Source organism: Euprymna scolopes, chromosome 34 (assembly GCF_053919585.1).
Source record: "Euprymna scolopes isolate OS-2025 chromosome 34, ASM5391958v1, whole genome shotgun sequence".
Lineage (NCBI taxonomy): Eukaryota > Metazoa > Mollusca > Cephalopoda > Sepiida > Sepiolidae > Euprymna > Euprymna scolopes.
In genome coordinates this window covers 5,955,603-5,975,085 of record NC_136515.1, presented here as the reverse complement: position 1 = coordinate 5,975,085, position 19,483 = coordinate 5,955,603, and the positions used below count along the sequence as shown (strand labels likewise).

Here is a 19,483-nt window from a genome sequence, read left to right as displayed (position 1 = left end):
TTTTTTTTTTTGTTGATGCTTTTAAATATTCATTTTTTTAATATGGTTTAGTATGTTTTATTTGTTGATGATTTAAATTATTCATTTTTTTATATTAGTGATTCTGAATTCTATGAGAAAATGTTTGACAGTGTAGGTTTTTTTTTGTTTTGTTTTGTTTTATTTTGCACGTTGTACATTATGGATGTTCGTTTTTTATTTTTTTTTTGTTTTTTTTTTTTTGTTTTTTTAGTGCACAGGGGTAACCAGGAAATTTATTTATTGTGTCAAATAAAAGTTAGCAATTTGATTTTTTAAACATTTCTTTTCATCTTGTACCTTTTTTTTTTTTTTTGACTATTGTCCTCATCTTCATGGTTGTTGTTCTTCTTTCATCGCATTTTGGCAAACTCACCCTTTGCCCTTCTTCAGGTGATTAACCGCAACTGCATAGGAATACTGAGCCTTATAATTGTATCCCCAGTAATAGTTGTCGTCTCACCATGTTTCGGCAACTCATCCTCTGGCCTGCTTCTGTAGTATTGAAACTGCTATCTTCAGACAATGTCAACATTTATAATTGCTACATACTCTTTTTTGTTAGTTTTTACATCGCAGTTACATATTTCTTTTTGTGTTACATGTTGAAATGAAATTATACTAGCAGGATCTGTGGAAATTCCATAGTTGTATCCTTTAGCTGCCGTATATTGCTACCATGTATCCTATTGAAATTCAGTGCGAACATGGATTCTACATTTGATCGAATTGAAACATATATTTAAATGTTCTGGTTTATGTACTAGGTTGGCCAAAAAAATTTTTTTTTTTATTGTATTATTGGCTAAATAGAGATCGTTTTATATCCCAATTCTTCAAATCTTGCATTTTATGAACGTTTAGTGGAGTTTGTAAAAGGTTTGGTCAAATTTATGCCCCTCAACTCCTGATCGGTTATCATATGACCAAATCACCTAACTGATGCTGCTCTCTGTGAGAAGAAAGAAATGTCAATAGTCTTTACATTGCAGTTGCATATTTCTTTCGCGTTAAACGTTGAAATGAAATCATACTAGCAGGACCTGTGGAAATTCCACAGTTGTATCCTTCATTTTACATTTTGCTGCCATACTTAAAATATTTACATTTTATGGATGTCCGGTGCGAATGCAGACCCCACAATATTATTGTATCCAGGGAAGAGGCCATTTCAAGAATGGCACAGACTCGGCTGATTTTAGTGCCAAAGGAAATCCCACAAGATGTGACACAAGCGTAGTAATCGTTTGTGGTGGAAATTTGGTATAATCAGATTATTTATTAGGACGGTTCAATAAGAACTTGTTTATGTTGGACTTGAAGATGACAATAGTTAGCTGGAAAGCTGACCAGCAGAAAAATTCTACAGATGGGCAGTTCTAGGAAAGAAGATTTGTTGATGGAATCCACGTTTAGGTTTGGGACAGAGAATAGGGGAATTTATTGATAGTGTTTTGGGCTAGATGAGTGTTTTTTGTGAAAGATCGGCAAGGGGTGGAGACCATAGATTGGAGCTCAGTCGAACGCTTGCCATGAAAATAATGATAGACAAAGACAGGCTCGCAACGTCTCTTCTGTGAAAAGGGGGTTGCCTACTAGAGTGCAAAGTCGGTATTGATAAGTACTGAAAATAGATAATTGAAAACATCCAATTAAAGAAGGAAGTCCGATTTTGACCCAAGTAAACACTTTTATACAGCCTAACATCACAATTGCATTTTAGAAGTTTTATCACCACACAACTAAAAAGGCCCATTGAATAAAATAAACAGCAGATTCTTTGATAAGACAGGGGCGCGTTCGAAATGAATGTTTCTATATTGAGTACAATTAACGTATGATACGTGCCTTTTTGGAATTTAAACTTTAATTCAAGCTATTATATAAAAATAATTTTATAAAATCAACAGTATTTTCTCAACAGTGCAATGTAGACTACAATATATTGTGAACTAAGTCACTGCTAGAAGTTATGTGAAGCTTCCTTCCATTACACTGTGGTGGGTTCCTCAATAAGAGCAGATAACCAATCGATTTGATTGAAAATTGAGCGATTTCATCGATTTTAATGACAATAAAATATGGGAGGATGAAACATGCGTTAATCCTCATTTAATCTCGGGCAACGTTGGACCTCCCTACTAGAATTATGTATTTACTCTATCAATAGGATGCTCTGAGTGGCTCCTGCCCAGATGTGGCAACAGCACTCCATCCTAGGACGTACTTGGCTCTTAAACAGGCAGGGAATTGCATCGGCAGTGAGATATCTACTGGAGCGATAGAAGGATCCCCCTCATTTTCCCAGTTACCTTGATAACGGATTTGATGTATCTGCTCTATTTCAGATCAGGAGTGAAGGTTACACCCAGAAGTGTTCTCGAGGCAAGAAATGAAATTATACTAGTGGGACCCATGGAAATGCCACAGCTATCTGTTACATTTTGCTGCCATGTTTAAAATATTTCCATCCTATGAATGTCCGGTGCAAATGTAGACCCCCACAATATTATTGTATCCTTTATCTGTTGGATATTGTTGCCATGCAGCTTATGGACGTTTGATGTGCTGCAGACTCTAATTCTATTATTTTACCATCTTCGTTGAAACTTTAACATGTTTTTTATTTTGTTGTTTGGTGAACCTCCTAGAAGGGCACTGTACCAGTAATACACCTCAATTAACAGTGAAAAGTGCCAGTTCAAGAACGGCATAGACTCAGCTGATTTTGCTGCCAGAGGAATTCCCGCAAATGGATTTCACTCTGATGGTGACACGGGATGTGACACAAGGTCATAAAGTAGGATTTCAAAAGCCCGTGTCCAAGAGGAATGGCACTAACCTACAAAAAACAAAATACTTAGGAGAAAGAAAAACTGCACAGAACCGAAGAAATACCCAAGCCAACAGGGAAGAATCCATCTCAACAATAATTTAAACTCTGTCGGCTTTGATGCCAGAGGAAAAAACTATGGGCTTTAAGTATGGTAGCTAGGTATTTATCTCTCTCCAACGGCAAGAAGATTTTTTTTTTTTTTTTACACAGTGGTCACCACTGATCAAGGCCCGGAAGCCACTCAGGGATAAGGGTTATTGCAAGTACATTATGTTAGTGTGGAGAGTTGATGAAGTGTTTACTTAAGGGGGCGGTTCATTAGGAATTTGTTAACGTTGGACTTGAACACATCCAAGTTGTAGTCAGGTGGGAAGCAGGCAGATGGAACAGAGTTCCACAGGCGTGCAGTTCTAAGAAAGAAGCTTTGTTCATGGAATCCACATTTTGATTTAGGCATAGATAAAGAGTGGGGGAAATTTTTCACAGTGGATTCGGCTAGACGGGTGTTTTTCGTGAAAGATTGGCAAGGGGGGACCAGAGATTGGAGTTCAGACGAGCACCTGCCATGGAAGTAAGGATAAAACAAGGATAGGCTCGCAACGTCTCTTCTGTGAGAGAGAGGTTGCAGGGTAGAGAAAAGGCATCCCCCACTAAGCGACGAAGTCTATTTTGTACTCTGTCAAGGCAGGATAGGCTGTTTTTAGCAGCTCCTGCCCAGATATGGCAGCAGTATTCCATCTTTGGACGTACTTGGCTTTTATATAGATAGAGAATTGCATCAGTAGTGAGATATCTTCTGGAGCGGTAGAAGGATCCCAACATCTTTCCAGCGACCTTGGCAACAGACTTGATGTACGTGTTCCATTTCAGATCAGGAGTAAAGGTCAAACCCAGAAGCTTGTCAAAACACGGAGCCTCTCCCAGACGAGAGCCATCCATCCCAATTGATGCCAGATGGGGATCAGAGCGTTGATGATGTAAGGATAGGAGTTTAGTTTTAGATGCATTAAAGGTAACCAGCCACGTCTTCCCCCACTGAACCACGCGCTCAAGATCAGAGGAGAGAGAATCAGAGAGAACTTTGTCATTTACAGCCTTTGATGTGTTGCCGTAGATGGTCGTGTCATCAGCATAGATGTCAACGAATGATTTAAGTATGTGTTTAGGGAGGTCATTGATGTAGATCAGGAAGAGAGTTGGGCCCAGGATTGACCCCTGAGGGACTCCAGCATTAATACTGCAGGCCTCTGATTTTTGTCCATCTACCACTGCTCTTATGAGCCTATCAGAGAGAAATGATTTAATGATTGAGAAAACATTTCCAGTTATACAGTAGCTGGAAATCTTGTGAAGTAGACCCTTATGCCATACCTTGTCGAAGGCTTTTGATATGTCAAGAGCAATTGCCCTAGAAAGGAAGCCTTTGTCAAGAGATTCACTAATACTGTGAGATATAACCGTTAGCACATCTGCGGTAGATCTTGCAGAACGGAAACCATATTGTGTGTCACTAAGAAGGTTGTTTCTGCTGAGGTGGTTGACTATTTTTCTATTTAATATGGATTCCAGCAACTTACTCATAACAGACAGGAGACTTATTGGTCTGTACTGAGAGGGAGATGACTTATCACCTGAATTCTTAAATACAGGGCAAACTGATGAGGTCTTCCAGGGAGTCGGAAAGCACTTCTCCTTAAGGCAGCACTTAAACAGTTTTGTAAGTATGGGAGCAAGTTCTGGTTGAAGCTTTTTTAACACTATAATTGGGATGCCGTCAGGGCCAGTTGCTTTACTGGAATCAAGGTTCTTGATTAGCTTGGCAACCTCATGCACGGATATTTGTATGTTAACTAGCGTGTTCTGTGTTATAGGAGGAAATATTGGGAGTTGATGGCCTTCATCGCATAGGGTAGAATTAGCTGCAAAGTTCTTTGCAAATAGTTTGGCCTTGTCTGATGCTGACGAGATGACCTCTGGTCCATTGATAATAGTTGGGATAGAACACACACTTCTGTTCAGGATCCTATTTGTTATTTGCCAAAACTGGTGTGAACCAAGCCGCTGCTCAGCTACTTTGGATTTAACAGACTGGGCATATAGCTCTCTTGCATTTTTTATTACTCTTTTACAGTGGTTGCTGGCAGACCTGAAAGCAGCTTTAGTCTCAGTTCATTTATTATGTTGGTAGCTATGGAAAAAGTGATTTCTGTGCACGATGGCAGCAGCACATTCTGGGGAGAACCATGAATAGCTGTTAGGTTTTTGTTGGTATGAATCGGTCTATGCCTACAATTAACCATTCGGTCAGATCTGATACTATAGAGGGCACTTCCTTTTTAAACATGGAGTGCAGAGGTAAATCAGATATGAATGTACGGAAGCTATCCCAGTCAGCCATAGAGTATCGGTATACAGTATGGTGGAGGGGTACATCTGACAAAAGACAAAAGAGTCAAAAAGTGGGCTTAAAAAGCCAGCACTCCAGAGGAAGAGCATTTAGGTCTGCAAAAAATGCCTGAGCACCTCCGTCAGCATTTCCTCATAGAGCCCCCTCCCCCGGGCGATGAACAATGAACTACCCACTTCTCAAAGAGAGAAGGCAAAGCCTGAACTCATCGTACTTGTGACCCAACTCAGGCTTTGGAATTCCCTTCCTGCTACCTGTCTTTGTGACTGTACTGATATGCAGAAGTTTAAACGTAATATAAACCGATATCACACTCATCTCCCCTCAACATGGTCCCAAATATAGCAGCCCTTACGAACAAGTGGCAATATGCCTTGTTTGAAGTGAACATGGGTAAAAAAATGGAATGGACCTCCTAGAACTGCGCAGAACCGAATCAATACCTCAGTCAACAGGAACGAGCCATCTCAACAATTGCTAAAACTCTGTTAGCTTTAGTGCCGAGGGAAAAACTCGGCAGCTTGAAATGCAATGGCTAGGTATTTATCTTACTAAAAAGTGTCTGGGCAGCCCTGTCTGCATTTCTCAGTAGAAGCCATCCAGGCTAAGAAAGTGTATTTTAGTTCGAGTTTATGTTTGAGTTAATAGCGACTGCAGATGAAATAATAATTTTTTTTTTTCAGTCCATCTTCCGCAATCAGACGTTTCCACCTTTTAAAAAAAATGGATGATGGGTATCTGCCTTCTGAATATGATCATCAACAAAAACCAAAAAAAAATGGTGCTTGTGTGAAATAGTGAACTTAGTATAAAATCCAAAACTTACAAAAACCGATCCAGTAGAAAAATACTTACAAGTAAAAATCGAATTTATCATGTTTGTCGATTAGAATTTAGTAGAGGTAACTGCAATCAATCGGTCTGACAAAACTGATTTATCTCCCTTGCTTGCAATAAAAATCCGCTATTTTAAATTTAAAACGTTGGATATATATATATATATATATATATAAAATATATATATATATATATATATATATATAAAATATTATGTCTCGGCAGCCGTGTGAAAAGCATATATTTTTCTTTTATCAATATTATTGGAATTTTTCCCCATTTCCTTGTACATATTTGTGAATTATTCCATGGATTTCGGCCTTTTGGATTATTTTGGACCATCTTCCAATTACGTGATTTCCTTGGATTTTAATTGTGCAAATGGAAATTCAATTAACTTTCTTGGATTTATATTTTTGGATTTTAACGTCATTTGATTATTTACCTTTCACCAGACTATCCATTCACGTGTAATCACCTTTTTCTTCACCATATTCCCTCTGTTTCACTTTTTTGTTTTCAAGTAAGATTTTTGACTTACTTGCAGTTTCATCAAATACTTTTGTATGTAAAATCCGATCCCGCATTTTGCTAATTCCTACCATCTTATGAGAAGGAAAGTATTTCTTCGAAACTCTGCGGATTAAGGACTATCCACTTATCAAGTGTTTCCTTTTCAGATTAAATATGTTTTTAACTCTTTTTCAAAGTGTTTTTAACATTTTTTATTAACTGTTTGCTCTTATATATATATATATATATATATATATATATATATATACATACATACATACATACATATATATATATATATGCATACATATATATATACATATACATATATATATATATATATATACATATATATATACATATATATATATATATATATATATACATACATATATATATATATATATATATATATATATATTTATATATATATATATATATATATATATATATAAAATCTAGTAATCTTTTACAGGAACATTTTTCATAAATTTTGGAATTTATACTAATTTTGACGCAATAATGTTTTCACCTGAAATGCGTTTGTTTAAAATCCCACAATTCTGCACCGGTATGAAGAATTATATTGGCATCGTTCGCAGCTTGTAAAATTTCTTGCAAAGTTCACATCTGGCTCTGCTCGTCATCATCAGATACGGGATATATGTGAGAAAACTCGACAGGTAGTTTTAGATGAGTCTCAGAGTCATCTTCATACGCCAATTGTTTCGGTTGGGTCTCTTCAGGCCCAAAAGTGTCCGCCTGTGCTCCCTCACACTGCATGGCCACATTTAAGTATTTAGTGGAATCTCTCTTTGGTGGCATAGTAGCTGAATAATTAAAATTATTCTGGGCGTCTGTATGCATAATATTATGCCGGGGTTGGAATCCTACAATAAAAAAAAAGAGAGAAAGAAAAAACAGAAAAAATATATAGCTTATCTGAAGTAGCAGTGAAAGTTGACAGTAAATGTTGTTTATGTATTAAATGTTATACTATACTTTGAAGTAGCAGATTGATGCTATTTTTTTGTAATTTTGTTGTCCTATTTTTACAACATATGTGAAATAACTCCTAATTTCGGTGATTGGAGTAGCAGCTACAGTAAATGCTGTTTTATATATTGAATGTTCTATTATTTTTTAAGTAGCAGCTTGATGTTACTTGTTTCTAATTTTATTGTTCTATTTTTACTATGTATGTGAAATAACTCCTAATTTAAGTGATTGGAGTAACAGCGACAGTAAATGTTTTTTTTTATGTATTGAATGTTATATTATGTTTTGAAGTATAAGCTTGGTGTTATTTGGTTGTAATTTTATTGTTCTGTTTGTACTATGTCTATGAAATAACTCCTAATTTAAGTGATTGAAGTAGCAGTGACAGTAAATGTTGTTTTATGTATTGAATGTTATATTATGTTTTGAAGTATAAGCTCGATGTTATTCGTTTGTAATTCTATCGTCCTTTTTACGATATATTTGAAATAACTGCTAATTTAAGTGGTTGAAGTAGCAGCGGCAGTAAATATTGTTTTATATATTAAATGTTATACTATGCTTTGAAGTAGTAGCTTAATGTTATTTTTTGTAATGTTATTGTCCTATTTTTACTATATATACGAAATAACTCCTAATTTATGTGATTGAAGTAGCAGCGACAGTAAATGTTGTTTTATTTATTAAATGCTATATTATGTTTTGAAGTAGCAGCTTGATGTTATTTGTTTGTAATTTTATTATCCTATTTTTACTATATATGTGAAAAATGAATGAATGATGCGCAACAACAATAGCATAAAAAAAGGATTTAAAAGGAAAATGTTGCAATATTAATGGACATTAGCGATAGGAACTGACCAATCAAATGTAGCCACATTCTGCTAACAACTTATCAGAAACCGGAATTGCTCCATAAAAATATTGAATCTTTTAGCATTCCCGCACATAATTTTTTGTGTCCACACGACAAAGAGCTTCACTCTTCATCTGCAAACTTTAGCAGTTCAAGACATATACAGATTAGCTACCCATCAAAAACTATTTTTCATCTCTAGACTTGTACAGATTAGCTATCCACGAAAAACTATTTTTTATCTCTTGATTTGTACATATTAGCTACCCACCAAAAACTATTTTTCATCTCTGGAATTATACAGATTAGCTATCCATCGGAAACTCTTCTTAAATTAAACATGGCTTTCAATTCAAAATTAAAATGTTGGGCAACCTTCACCTGGTCCCTGATGTATCCGATGTCTTTCTACAAAGAATTCTAACTAGAAAGATATCATAGAAATGAATGATAACAGCGATCATCTCATTCATACAAAAATGACTTCATATAAATTTAAAATGAAAATGTACGTTTTGTGTTGTATTTTCAGCAATCAGGGGTAGAAGGTGATAACGTACATACGATAATACAGTTGTCTTATTACTATCTATAATTATACAAAGTTCTATCAATGCTTGTTTCCCTTTTTGTTCTATATAATACGACCACATAAAATATATGCTAAAACATGACTTAGTTCTGGGATTGAATATCATATAATGTGGCCCCATGCCGTTAGGTAGAGATTATGTCAACTGGTATGAATTTCGAGACTGTCTTATTAAGTGCATATCAGGACAACCTAGAACAGAGATGGACTCAGTGCACCTTGCAAGTGAGGTGATAAGGGGTTCAAGGGGTTAGCTCCCTAAATGAAATGTGCCAGAAGCTGAATTGTGAGATGAATATCACATCACATGTTTGATACAAATTTTCGATGCAGTTTCCATTGGGGAAGCCAAGAGACAAGATGTGCCCGCACAATATAGAGATTTAGAGTTGTAACACTTTCACAGCGACCTTGGCAACAGACTTGATGTATGTGTTCCATTTCAGATCAGGGGTAAAGGTCAAACCCAGAAACTTGTGAAAACACGGAGCCTCCCCAAGACGAGAGCCATCCATTTCAATTGATGCCAGATGGGGATCAGAGCGTTGTGTCTAACTCGTGTAATGTCTAGTGAATAGATACATTTTAATAAGAGAAATGTAACAAAAAAGACAACAGTTCTCTGCGATTGTAAAATTTTTGCTTTGTCTGATATGTGATTCGTTTAGTGTATTGTCTATTGGGTATTGAAGTGTGTAGACGTGAATTAGCAGTTCATTAAAAATCGTTGTCGGTGAGAACACAAGCAATGGGGTTCAGGAATCAAAAGGCTTTTGTTAAAAAAGAAAAGATACCGACCTGGATTTTTATTTATTTTTGTTCAACTGTTCTATTGAAAGTAATTGTTTTTAAAACCGCCCCAACAATGTAGTACACATTTACACATGAAAATAGTTTATAAAATAAGTACCTTTGTAAGGAAGTGCTTCCATATTGTTTTTTTGTTTGTTTGTTTTTAACCGTAATGAGGCGTCGTGGTGAGTAAAACCTTCTTTGTTTGTTTTGTTTTTTTTGGGTTTTTTTTTTTTGTTGTTTTTTCTTTTGTTTTGTTTTTTTTTTTGTTTTTTGTTTTTTTGTTTTGTTTTGTTTTTGTTTTTGTTTTTTTTTCTTTCTTTTTTTTCTTTTTTTTTTTTTTTCGAAACGATCGTACATATAAATACTAGCCCGGCGTTGCCCGGGTGTTTGCAGGTGTGTGTTGAGCAAAAACCAAAACAAAAGAAGTTGTAGTAGGCAGCAAAGCGTTAGCTGTGGCGCCCATCGCCAAACAGGAAGTGACATAGGCTTAAATTAAGGCTAGACAATCAAAAATATAGGCGAAAAAGCGACTCCTTCCTGTAGAAAAGTGGGCAGTTGAAGATGAAGGAATTAATATTTTGGGCCAATTTTTCGATATTTGTCATCCGAAGGGTCGAGCTTCAAAATGATATTGATGTCGTGAAATCCATTGCCTCTGCAGAAAGTTTTGTGAGACATATATACATATATACATACATACATCCCAGCTAGTATATATATATATATATATATATATATATATATATATATATATATATAATCTCACCTGCTACTTAATTGGCTGAAAAATGTGAAGCTTGCTGATTGTTTGTTTACAAACAGGCGGTTTGAGCACTGTAAAAGGTCATTTGCGGGCGTCGCTTCTGTGGTCTAGTGGGAGAACTGCCGACTATCAACACGACGGTTCTATGTTCAATCCTTAGCTTGGGAGTGGTGCTAGTCTAGCGGCACTGATGAGTTGTGATACAACGAAACAGGACTGTATGTCGATGACTACAAATATATATATATATATATATATATATATATATATATATATATATATATACATACACGAGCAGGGACACCTGGCGTTGGCTAAGATTGAATGAGGATCAACAAATGTTCCATCTTCCCATATTTTTATTATTTAAATCGGTAAAATTGCCCATTTTTTCGATAATGTTGATTGACTGTAAACTACGATTTGTATCACTAAATTACAAAAATATATATTTGTTATTGTAAGCGTAAAGGGCTACTTTGATAGAAGCCAGGTTAATAGTAAGAAAACCTGAATGGTAATTTAGGCAGCAACGTATCTGTGTAACATTATACACGGGTTAATATGTAGGTACTCGAGACCCAACACGTTGTAGCAGAATATGTCGCAAGGAACAAAACACAAGTAATAACTTGACTCACTTTTTTCCATTGAAACATTTATTTCTGGGTACTTTCCCAAATAAAACGTGATCTCTAATGTGATCATGATCCTCGGTCTGCACACGTGTTCTTCTGTTTTATATCTTTATATTTTCTTCCTTGCCTGACGTCACTTTGCACATGGCTTGGCATTTGAATACAGCGGCCATATGCGCATACATGCTTTGTTACATTCGTTCATCGACTAATTTTTAATTAAAGACATTAAGCCAGAAAAAAAATAATTGTAGCATATTTTTTTTACAAAGAGTTAATCTCGGTCTCTCCCCCATGTGAACTATTCTCTCTCCTCAATAAAGCCTTTAAAACTGCCAACAAGTTTCTTTAAAATAAAACTCAAATGAAACTACAGCACTACTCTGGACGGGTTTAACTGGCTTCCTCCAAGGGAGGAAGTTTCATGGGAGCATAAAATTTACAAGTGGTTTCTAGTCGCATGTATATTCTCGTTAGAGGAGATGATGACATTAGGCTGTTTGCAGCTCTTCCAGGAAGGTGTTGACGTCCTTCTACATACAGAGGTACGAAAAAGTGGCCAAAAATTAAATATATACTAAATAAATGTTACCAAAAGAAATATAAGTTTTTTATGTTTAGGATAAGGGTTATAGAGTGTACAGTAGAAATTGGACAATATAGTAATCATTAGTAATGAAAATTTGGTAAATTTGATAACTTATATGGAACGGCTCATCAAGAACTTATTTACGTTAGACTTGAACACAACCATATTGTAGTCAGCTGGAAAGCAGGTAAACGGATGACAATTCCACAGGCATGCAGTTCTAAGAAAGAAGCTTTGATCATGGAATCTACGTTTAGGTTTAGGCACAGATAACGAGTGGGGGGAATTATTAGTTACTCTTTTACCTAGTTGATTAAGTTTTAATGTTTTTATTTAATGTGAAATGTTTATTCTGTTCGAAAAACAAGTAGTGTCGAGTGTTACACGAGCACAAAAAATGGCCGGATGGTATGTCATGTCTTTGAAATCTTGACAATTATTTAAAAAAAACAAAATACTTTTAGAAATCTAGCCAATAAATGTTCTTGTGACATTTATCAAGTGGTTTTCTAAATTGTATAATTTTTAATTTTTAACTCATTGTCGAGACTCCAAAGATACGAGAGAAATTACCCTGCCATTTTTTGTGCTCGTGTAATGCTTGAAACTATTTTGTTTTTCGAAATTTTATTTTTTTGTTATATATTTGTTTTTGAACCACCTTTTTCGAATCTCTGTTGATTGTAAGACAAGCCCGAAATTTGTTTTGCTTGATGAAATTAAGTGTAATTTGCAATTAACTCACCAGATAAGTTTCTGGGTATAATTCTCACCACTTCTTTTTCAATGTATGTATTTTTTTACTCTTTTGGTATGTTGTTATACACATACACACACACATACATGCATATATATAATTTAACATAAATTTCAAACAAAATAAATGTCTGTTTATTTTTTAATAATGCGTTGTTTTTGCTTTCAAACGTATATAATACGTATTTCTTTTATTCAAACTCAACCAGCGCTTCTAAGGAACATAAAAATCTTAATATATTAAAACACAATGTTTACATTTCACAAACAGCCAAAATCATACTTCTTATGTCGAGGGTGTATTCTCGTAGTTAGTAAGGTCTCCATCTTTTTATTTATTTTCCCCTTCAGCCGTACTTTCGTGTTTATAATTATTCCTTTTATTCATTTGATTTAATATAATTTACCCCTTAAATTTATTTTCTCCATTTACTAATTAATACATATTTTTTCAATTTAAATTATTTTTTTTTAACTAAAATATCATTACAATGTGTTTCCACTTGTTCATCTGTCAATGCTGAAACAGGCGTACTTTCGTATTTATAATAATTCATTTCATTCATTGTATTAAAAATGTAAAAAAAGGAAGACATACTGATGATGATGATTTGCCTCGAAATATATTTATGAATTTCAACATAATTTTCAAACAAAATAAATGTCTGTTTATTTTGTAATAATGCGTTGTTTTGGCTTCAAACATATATAATACGTATTTATTTTATTCAAACTCAGCCGGCGCTTCTAAAGAACAAAAGAATCTTAACGTGAATCCCACGTGAACTAACACACCTCGTTCCGAGATTTAAAAAAAAAAAAGAAAAAGAAAGAAAGACATACTGAAGATGAGGTTTTGCCTCGAAATATATTTCTGAATTTTAACATGCATTTCAAACAAAATAAATGCCTGTTTATTTTGTAATAATGCGTTATTTTGGCTTCAAACATAAATGATACATATTTATTATATATATATATATATATATATATATACATGGTAAATCAGTACTATATAGTAAGTACAATTAAATATTCAATAGAGAATTGGCTCTGTAATAATAAATACGAAATCTGCATGAATTAAAACATATTTAAGCATATTTTATTGTAACAGAGCGCATAGGAAAATATCAACAGCTGCCGAGGGGTGGACAGCAAGCGATTGTATTAGCAGCAGGAGTAGCGTTTGAACGCGTATGCAAATTAGCAAGTTTGCTCGAGCTTGCATCTGAAGAAAAAAAAAAGACACCGGACGTGTAAAGTGAATGTGAGTATGGCTTCGGGACGTGTCATGGAGCTGCGTCAGCATCTAACCACTGACCTGAGTGTCGCCAATTGTCATAAAGAACCAACTTTTCATTGCAAGTCACAGCCCGGTAGAGAAACGGGTCGTTCTTGTTGTGTAAAAGAAGGGAAAAAGACACTTCATAATGGCGTTTTTGTTGGCTCTCATTCAATTCGTGGGACATCCATTCATGAAGATTTCCTCAATGTAATTTTTTACAATTCATATTTGCTGGTAATGTTAAGCCTAGGATGAAAAAAATTATCAAGCTCACAACAAAGACAAGTGTTTGAAAAAGAAAAGCATGAAGGAAATCAAAAAGAAAGTGCTGCTCACCTTCGTATGCTGGATTTTGGGATATTGCGCCACCTGTCCACACGCTTTTAGGGGTAGTACTAACAATTTCCGAATAATGGTGAGTTCCGTTGTTATCATTTGGGTCTGCTATATATGATTCGTTGTTAGTGCCACCTGTTCTGCTGAGGTCGTTGTGTTCAACCTTTAATTCTGCAAATCAAAAGCAAATAAAAAAGGCAACAACAATAAGGGAATAACAGTAATGCCACATCAATAAAGTAACAACAATAAGGCAACAACAATAAAGAAACAACAATAACGCAACAACAATAATGATACATCAATAAAGTAACAACAATAAGGCAACAACAATAAGGCAACAACAATAAGGCAACAACAATAATGCCACATCAATAAAGTAACAACAATAATGCCACATCAATAAAGCAACAACAATAACGCCATACCAATAAAGTAACAACGATAAGGTAACAACAATAATGTCACATCAATAAAGTAACAATAATAACGCAACAACAATTATGCTACATCAATAAAGTAACAACAATAACGCAACAACAATAATGCCCCATCAATAAAGTAACAACAATAACGCAACAACAATAATGCCACAACCGTTCATTGGGCAAAACAGGGGAGGGTAGAGCGGTTGCCCTTGATATATCTAAGGCTTTTGACAGGGTATGGCACGATGGTCTTCTAAGGAAAATTAGATCATATGGAATCACTGGAAGAATTCATAACGTAATTAAATCCTTCTTAAGTAATAGAAAAATCAAAGTTGTTCTCGACGGTCGTACATCTAAACAATATGACATAAATGCGGGAGTACCTCAGGGGTCTATGCTTGGATCTCTATTATTCCTGATATTCATAAATGACCTCCCTGATAATATTGTTTCGGAGATGGGTATATTTGCCGATGACACCACTCTCTATAACAGATATGAGGGGAAAACAAATGAACACATATCTGAAGAAATGGCAGAAACACTAGAGGATGACCTCCAATCTGTAGTGGAATGGGGACAAAAATAGTTGGTCACATTCAATGCTGCTAAGACTAAGCTTGTTTCCTTCAATAACTACAAGAAACTTTCTCTACCACCAATAGCAATGGCCAAGAACACATTGCCTGAAAGTACTTCTTTTAAACTCTTCAGCCTAACGTTTACAGGGAATATGAACTGGAATAGATACATTGAGAGCATTGCCAAGGCTGCTGCAAGGAAGCTTGGCTCCCTCTACCATGCTAGAAAACTACTTACGCCTGACAGTATCCTATACCTCTATAAGGCAACCATTCGCCCATGTATGGAGTACTGTTGTCACATCTGGGCTGGGACATCATCTGCTTGTTTCTCACTCCTGGACAGGGTTCAAAAGAGAGTCGCCAACCTGATAGGTCCTGAACTGTCATCTAGGCTTCAGCCACTGTCCCATCGACGAGATGTTGCATACCTCTGCCTGTTCTACAAATACTCTAATGGTGAATGCTCTGACGAACTGCAAACACTTGTACCTCCCCGACGTAACTACCCCCAACAAACCCGACAAGCTACTAAGTCGCATCTCTTTACAGTAGGGATCCCTAGGTGCAAGAAATCCTTTTACTCCAATAGTTTCTTCCCCAGAACTGCGGGTCTTTGGAACTCCCTTCCGGGATTCTGCTTTCCCAACTGCACTGATATGCAGAAGTTCGAGTGTAATGTTAACAAACATCTTTCTACTCATCTCCCTTCATAATGACCCCGCAAATTAAGTCCCTGATAGTAGCCCTCTGCTTCAAAGTGGCACTGTGTCTTGTTTGGGGTGAAAATTGAATTTTTAAAAAAATGATAAAAAAAAATAATGCAACGTCAATAAAGCAACAACTATAACGCAACAACAATAATGCCACATCAATAAAGTAACAACAATAATGCTATATCAATAAAGCAACAATAAGGCAGCAACAATAATGTGACATCAATAAAGCAACAACAATAACACAATAACAACGCCAAATCCATAAAGCAACAACACTAAGGCAACAACAATAATGCCACATCAATAAAGCAACAACAATAACACAACAATAATAATGCCACATCAATAAAGCAACAACAATAACACAACAACAATAATGCCACAGCAATAAAGTAACAACAATAACGCAACAACAATAACGTCACATCAATAAAGCAACAACGATAAGGCAACACTAAGACAATAGCGATAAGGAAAAAATAATAAGGCAACAACAATAATGCTACATTATTAAGGCAACAATTATAAGGCAATAATCATAATTAAAAATTAAAGCCATTTTATGACAGTATTGAAGTCTCACCTGGACTTTAATTGTGATCAGAGAGAGAAGAAGCAGATGAGGAGCTCTAACTATGAAATTGTCAACAATGTTCGTTTATGGATGCCAACGGAACACAACAAGCTAGCATTTGTGAATGTATTAATAACTCGCATGGATCAGAATTTGTATCTTCCATATATCAAAAACCAACCTTCATAGGACAGTATTTGAATTTTTTTTATTATTACATTAACACCCCATACAAAGCACATTGCCACTTTGATGTAGGGGGCTACTATCAGGGACATAAGCTACAGGGGTACTATGTGGGGAGTTGTACTTTGTTTAAAAAAAACTCTAAGTTTGTTTATTCTTTGCCACAAAACTTTTAGTCGCCGTCATCGTCATCGTGATAAAACAATTAACAATTACGTATTTTGTTAATTATTTTTTATTTTTGTTTGTTTTATTTATTTATTTTTTGAGAAATCTTAATATAAAAAACGCAAATATTTGGGAGCTCTGAAATGACCTAGGCATAAAATGAACTTAACGGCGGGGGGAGGAGGGAATATGTCTATGTCTCTTAGTGACGCCATATTTTAATGTTCAGAAGCATTCGCTTTTAAAGGCAATAACTGGATTCCATAATATGAGAATTGCCAGGTGTCAGACTTAGCCAGGTAGACTTTATTATTTATGAATCGGAAAGTGGAAAGATTATGCTAGGTCTATGTAAGATGTTGCGATTGTGATGGCGCTGCTCGTTGGATACAATGTCACAACTTAATGTGTTTAAAATCGTGTTTGAAAGCTACATAAGATAGTGTCTATTAGTCTCGCTGTATTAAATTTGTATGTAGCATTTGTTGTTGCAAACCTACGATACTTTGGTCCACAGGGGAATTTATGCAGTCATTCTATTATATCGGAGATTATACATATATTTGTATATATATTATCATTAGGTCTAGGACAACAGCGTATTATTTTTTACAAAGTAGTCACTCGGGGATAAGGGTTATTGCGTGTACAGTAATCAAAGGAATAGTATCGTAGTAATTGTTAGTATTGGAGATTTGATAAAGTGTCTTACTTAAGGGGGCGGTTCATCAGGAATTTGTTTATATTGGACTTAAAAACATCCAAGTTGTAATCAGGTGGGAAACAGGGAAACGGAATAGAGTTCCACTGACGTGCACTTCTAAGAAACAATCTTTGTTCATGGAATCTACGTTTTGGTTTTAGCACAGATAAAGAGTAGGGAAAATTACTGGCAGTGGTTTCAGCTAGACGGGTGTTTATAGTGAAAGATTGGCAAGGTGGACAAGAGATTGGAGCTCAGACGAGCACTTGCCATGGAAGTAACGATGAAGCAAAGCCAGGCTCACAACGTCTCCCCCACTAGGCCACGAAGCCTATTTTGTACTCTGTCAAAGCAGGATAGGCTGTTTTTAGCAGCTCCTGCCCAGATGTGGCAGCAGTACTCCATCATTGGACGTACTTGACTTTTATATAGATAGAGAATTGCATCCGCAGTGAGATATCTTCTGAAGCAGTAGAAGGATCCCATCATTTTCCTAGCGACCTGGGCAACTGACTGTACGTGTTCCATTTCAGGCCAGGAGTAAAGGTCAAGCCCAGAAGCTTATCAAAACATGGAGTCTCCTCTAGACGAAAGCCATCCATTTCAATTGATGCCAGATGGGCATTTTCATTGTTTTGACTCTCGAGTGTGTATCCATTGATATCTTATATATTTTTATATTGGAGATTATTTCGCACGAAACATGTTATTATAATTGAACTATTTATTTATGTAATCTTAACTTATATTTAAAACCCTCCTCTAATTAAACATCAAATAAACCCATTCTAATTAAAGATCGATCCTGGATATGACCTTAAACTATATCCGATGGTGAGGCCCCAGCTTGCGGCCTTTGGAGAGTGTGGAGCTAACCTTTGATTGTCATTGCTCCCAGGTCTACTCTGACCCGGCGTGGTAGTAACTGTAACCATGGGTTCAATAGAAACCGACTTGAAAAATTATATATATTCTATTAAAAAAGTGTTCTTCAAAATAACTGGATTTGGCATTAAATAACCTGAAAAGGGTTGATATGCCGTAAAACAAAAACAACCTACCAACCAACTAATCAAATATAAAATAAAACCCATTATATACGAGCTGCCTTCAATAAGGTTCTAGTACATACATGAAACTTTAGTCCCCTTCGAAGTAATCTCCTCCGGCTGCAATGCACTTGCTGTACGATTCCAACAACTTCTGGAAGATCCTATGGAAGTCCTCTTGTGTCACAACTTTTTTCATTTCCTCAATTTGTTCAGGATTAGTATATCGCTCTATATATAAAATTACTTATCTGCATATATTTATATATACATAATAATCTTCAGAACTGAATTAGTTTATTTATAATTACCTAAGCCACTTTGATAACATTCTTTCTTTTAATCAAACATGCCTTTTTGTTATCGAAATATTTTTGTTATCGAAATATTTTTGTTATCGAAATATTTTTGTTATTGAAATATTTTTGTTATTGAAATATTTTTGTTATTGAAATATTTTTGTTATCGAAATATTTTTGTTATTGAAATATTTTTGTTATCGAAATATTTTTGTTATTGAAATATTTTTGTTATTGAAATATTTTTGTTATTGAAATATTTTTGTTATTGAAATATTTTTGTTATTGAAATATTTTTGTTATTGAAATATTTTTGTTATTGAAATATTTTTGTTATCGAAATATTTTTGTTATCGAAATATTTTTGTTATCGAAATATTTTTGTTATTGAAATATTTTTGTTATCGAAATATTTTTGTTATCGAAATATTTTTGTTATCGAAATATTTTTGTTATCGAAATATTTTTGTTATCGAAATATTTTTGTTATTGAAATATTTTTGTTATTGAAATATTTTTGTTATCGAAATATTTTTGTTATCGAAATATT

The 19,483-nt window shown here is 34.9% G+C and overlaps 1 protein-coding gene across 1 annotated transcript in view; it reads right to left on the bottom strand.

Annotated features, from left to right (window-relative positions):
- Positions 1-7,090: 7,090 nt before the first annotated feature.
- LOC145259103 (uncharacterized) overlaps positions 7,091-19,483 on the bottom strand; it is a 185,365-nt gene continuing 172,972 nt past the window's right edge. The window contains exons 9-10 of the mRNA XM_080116758.1: positions 14,224-14,394; positions 7,091-7,501 (exon numbers count right to left, since the gene is read on the bottom strand). Coding sequence (XP_079972884.1) covers positions 7,236-7,501; positions 14,224-14,394 — 437 coding nt within the window. The 3' untranslated portion in view covers positions 7,091-7,235. The remainder of the gene's footprint in view (positions 7,502-14,223; positions 14,395-19,483) is intronic.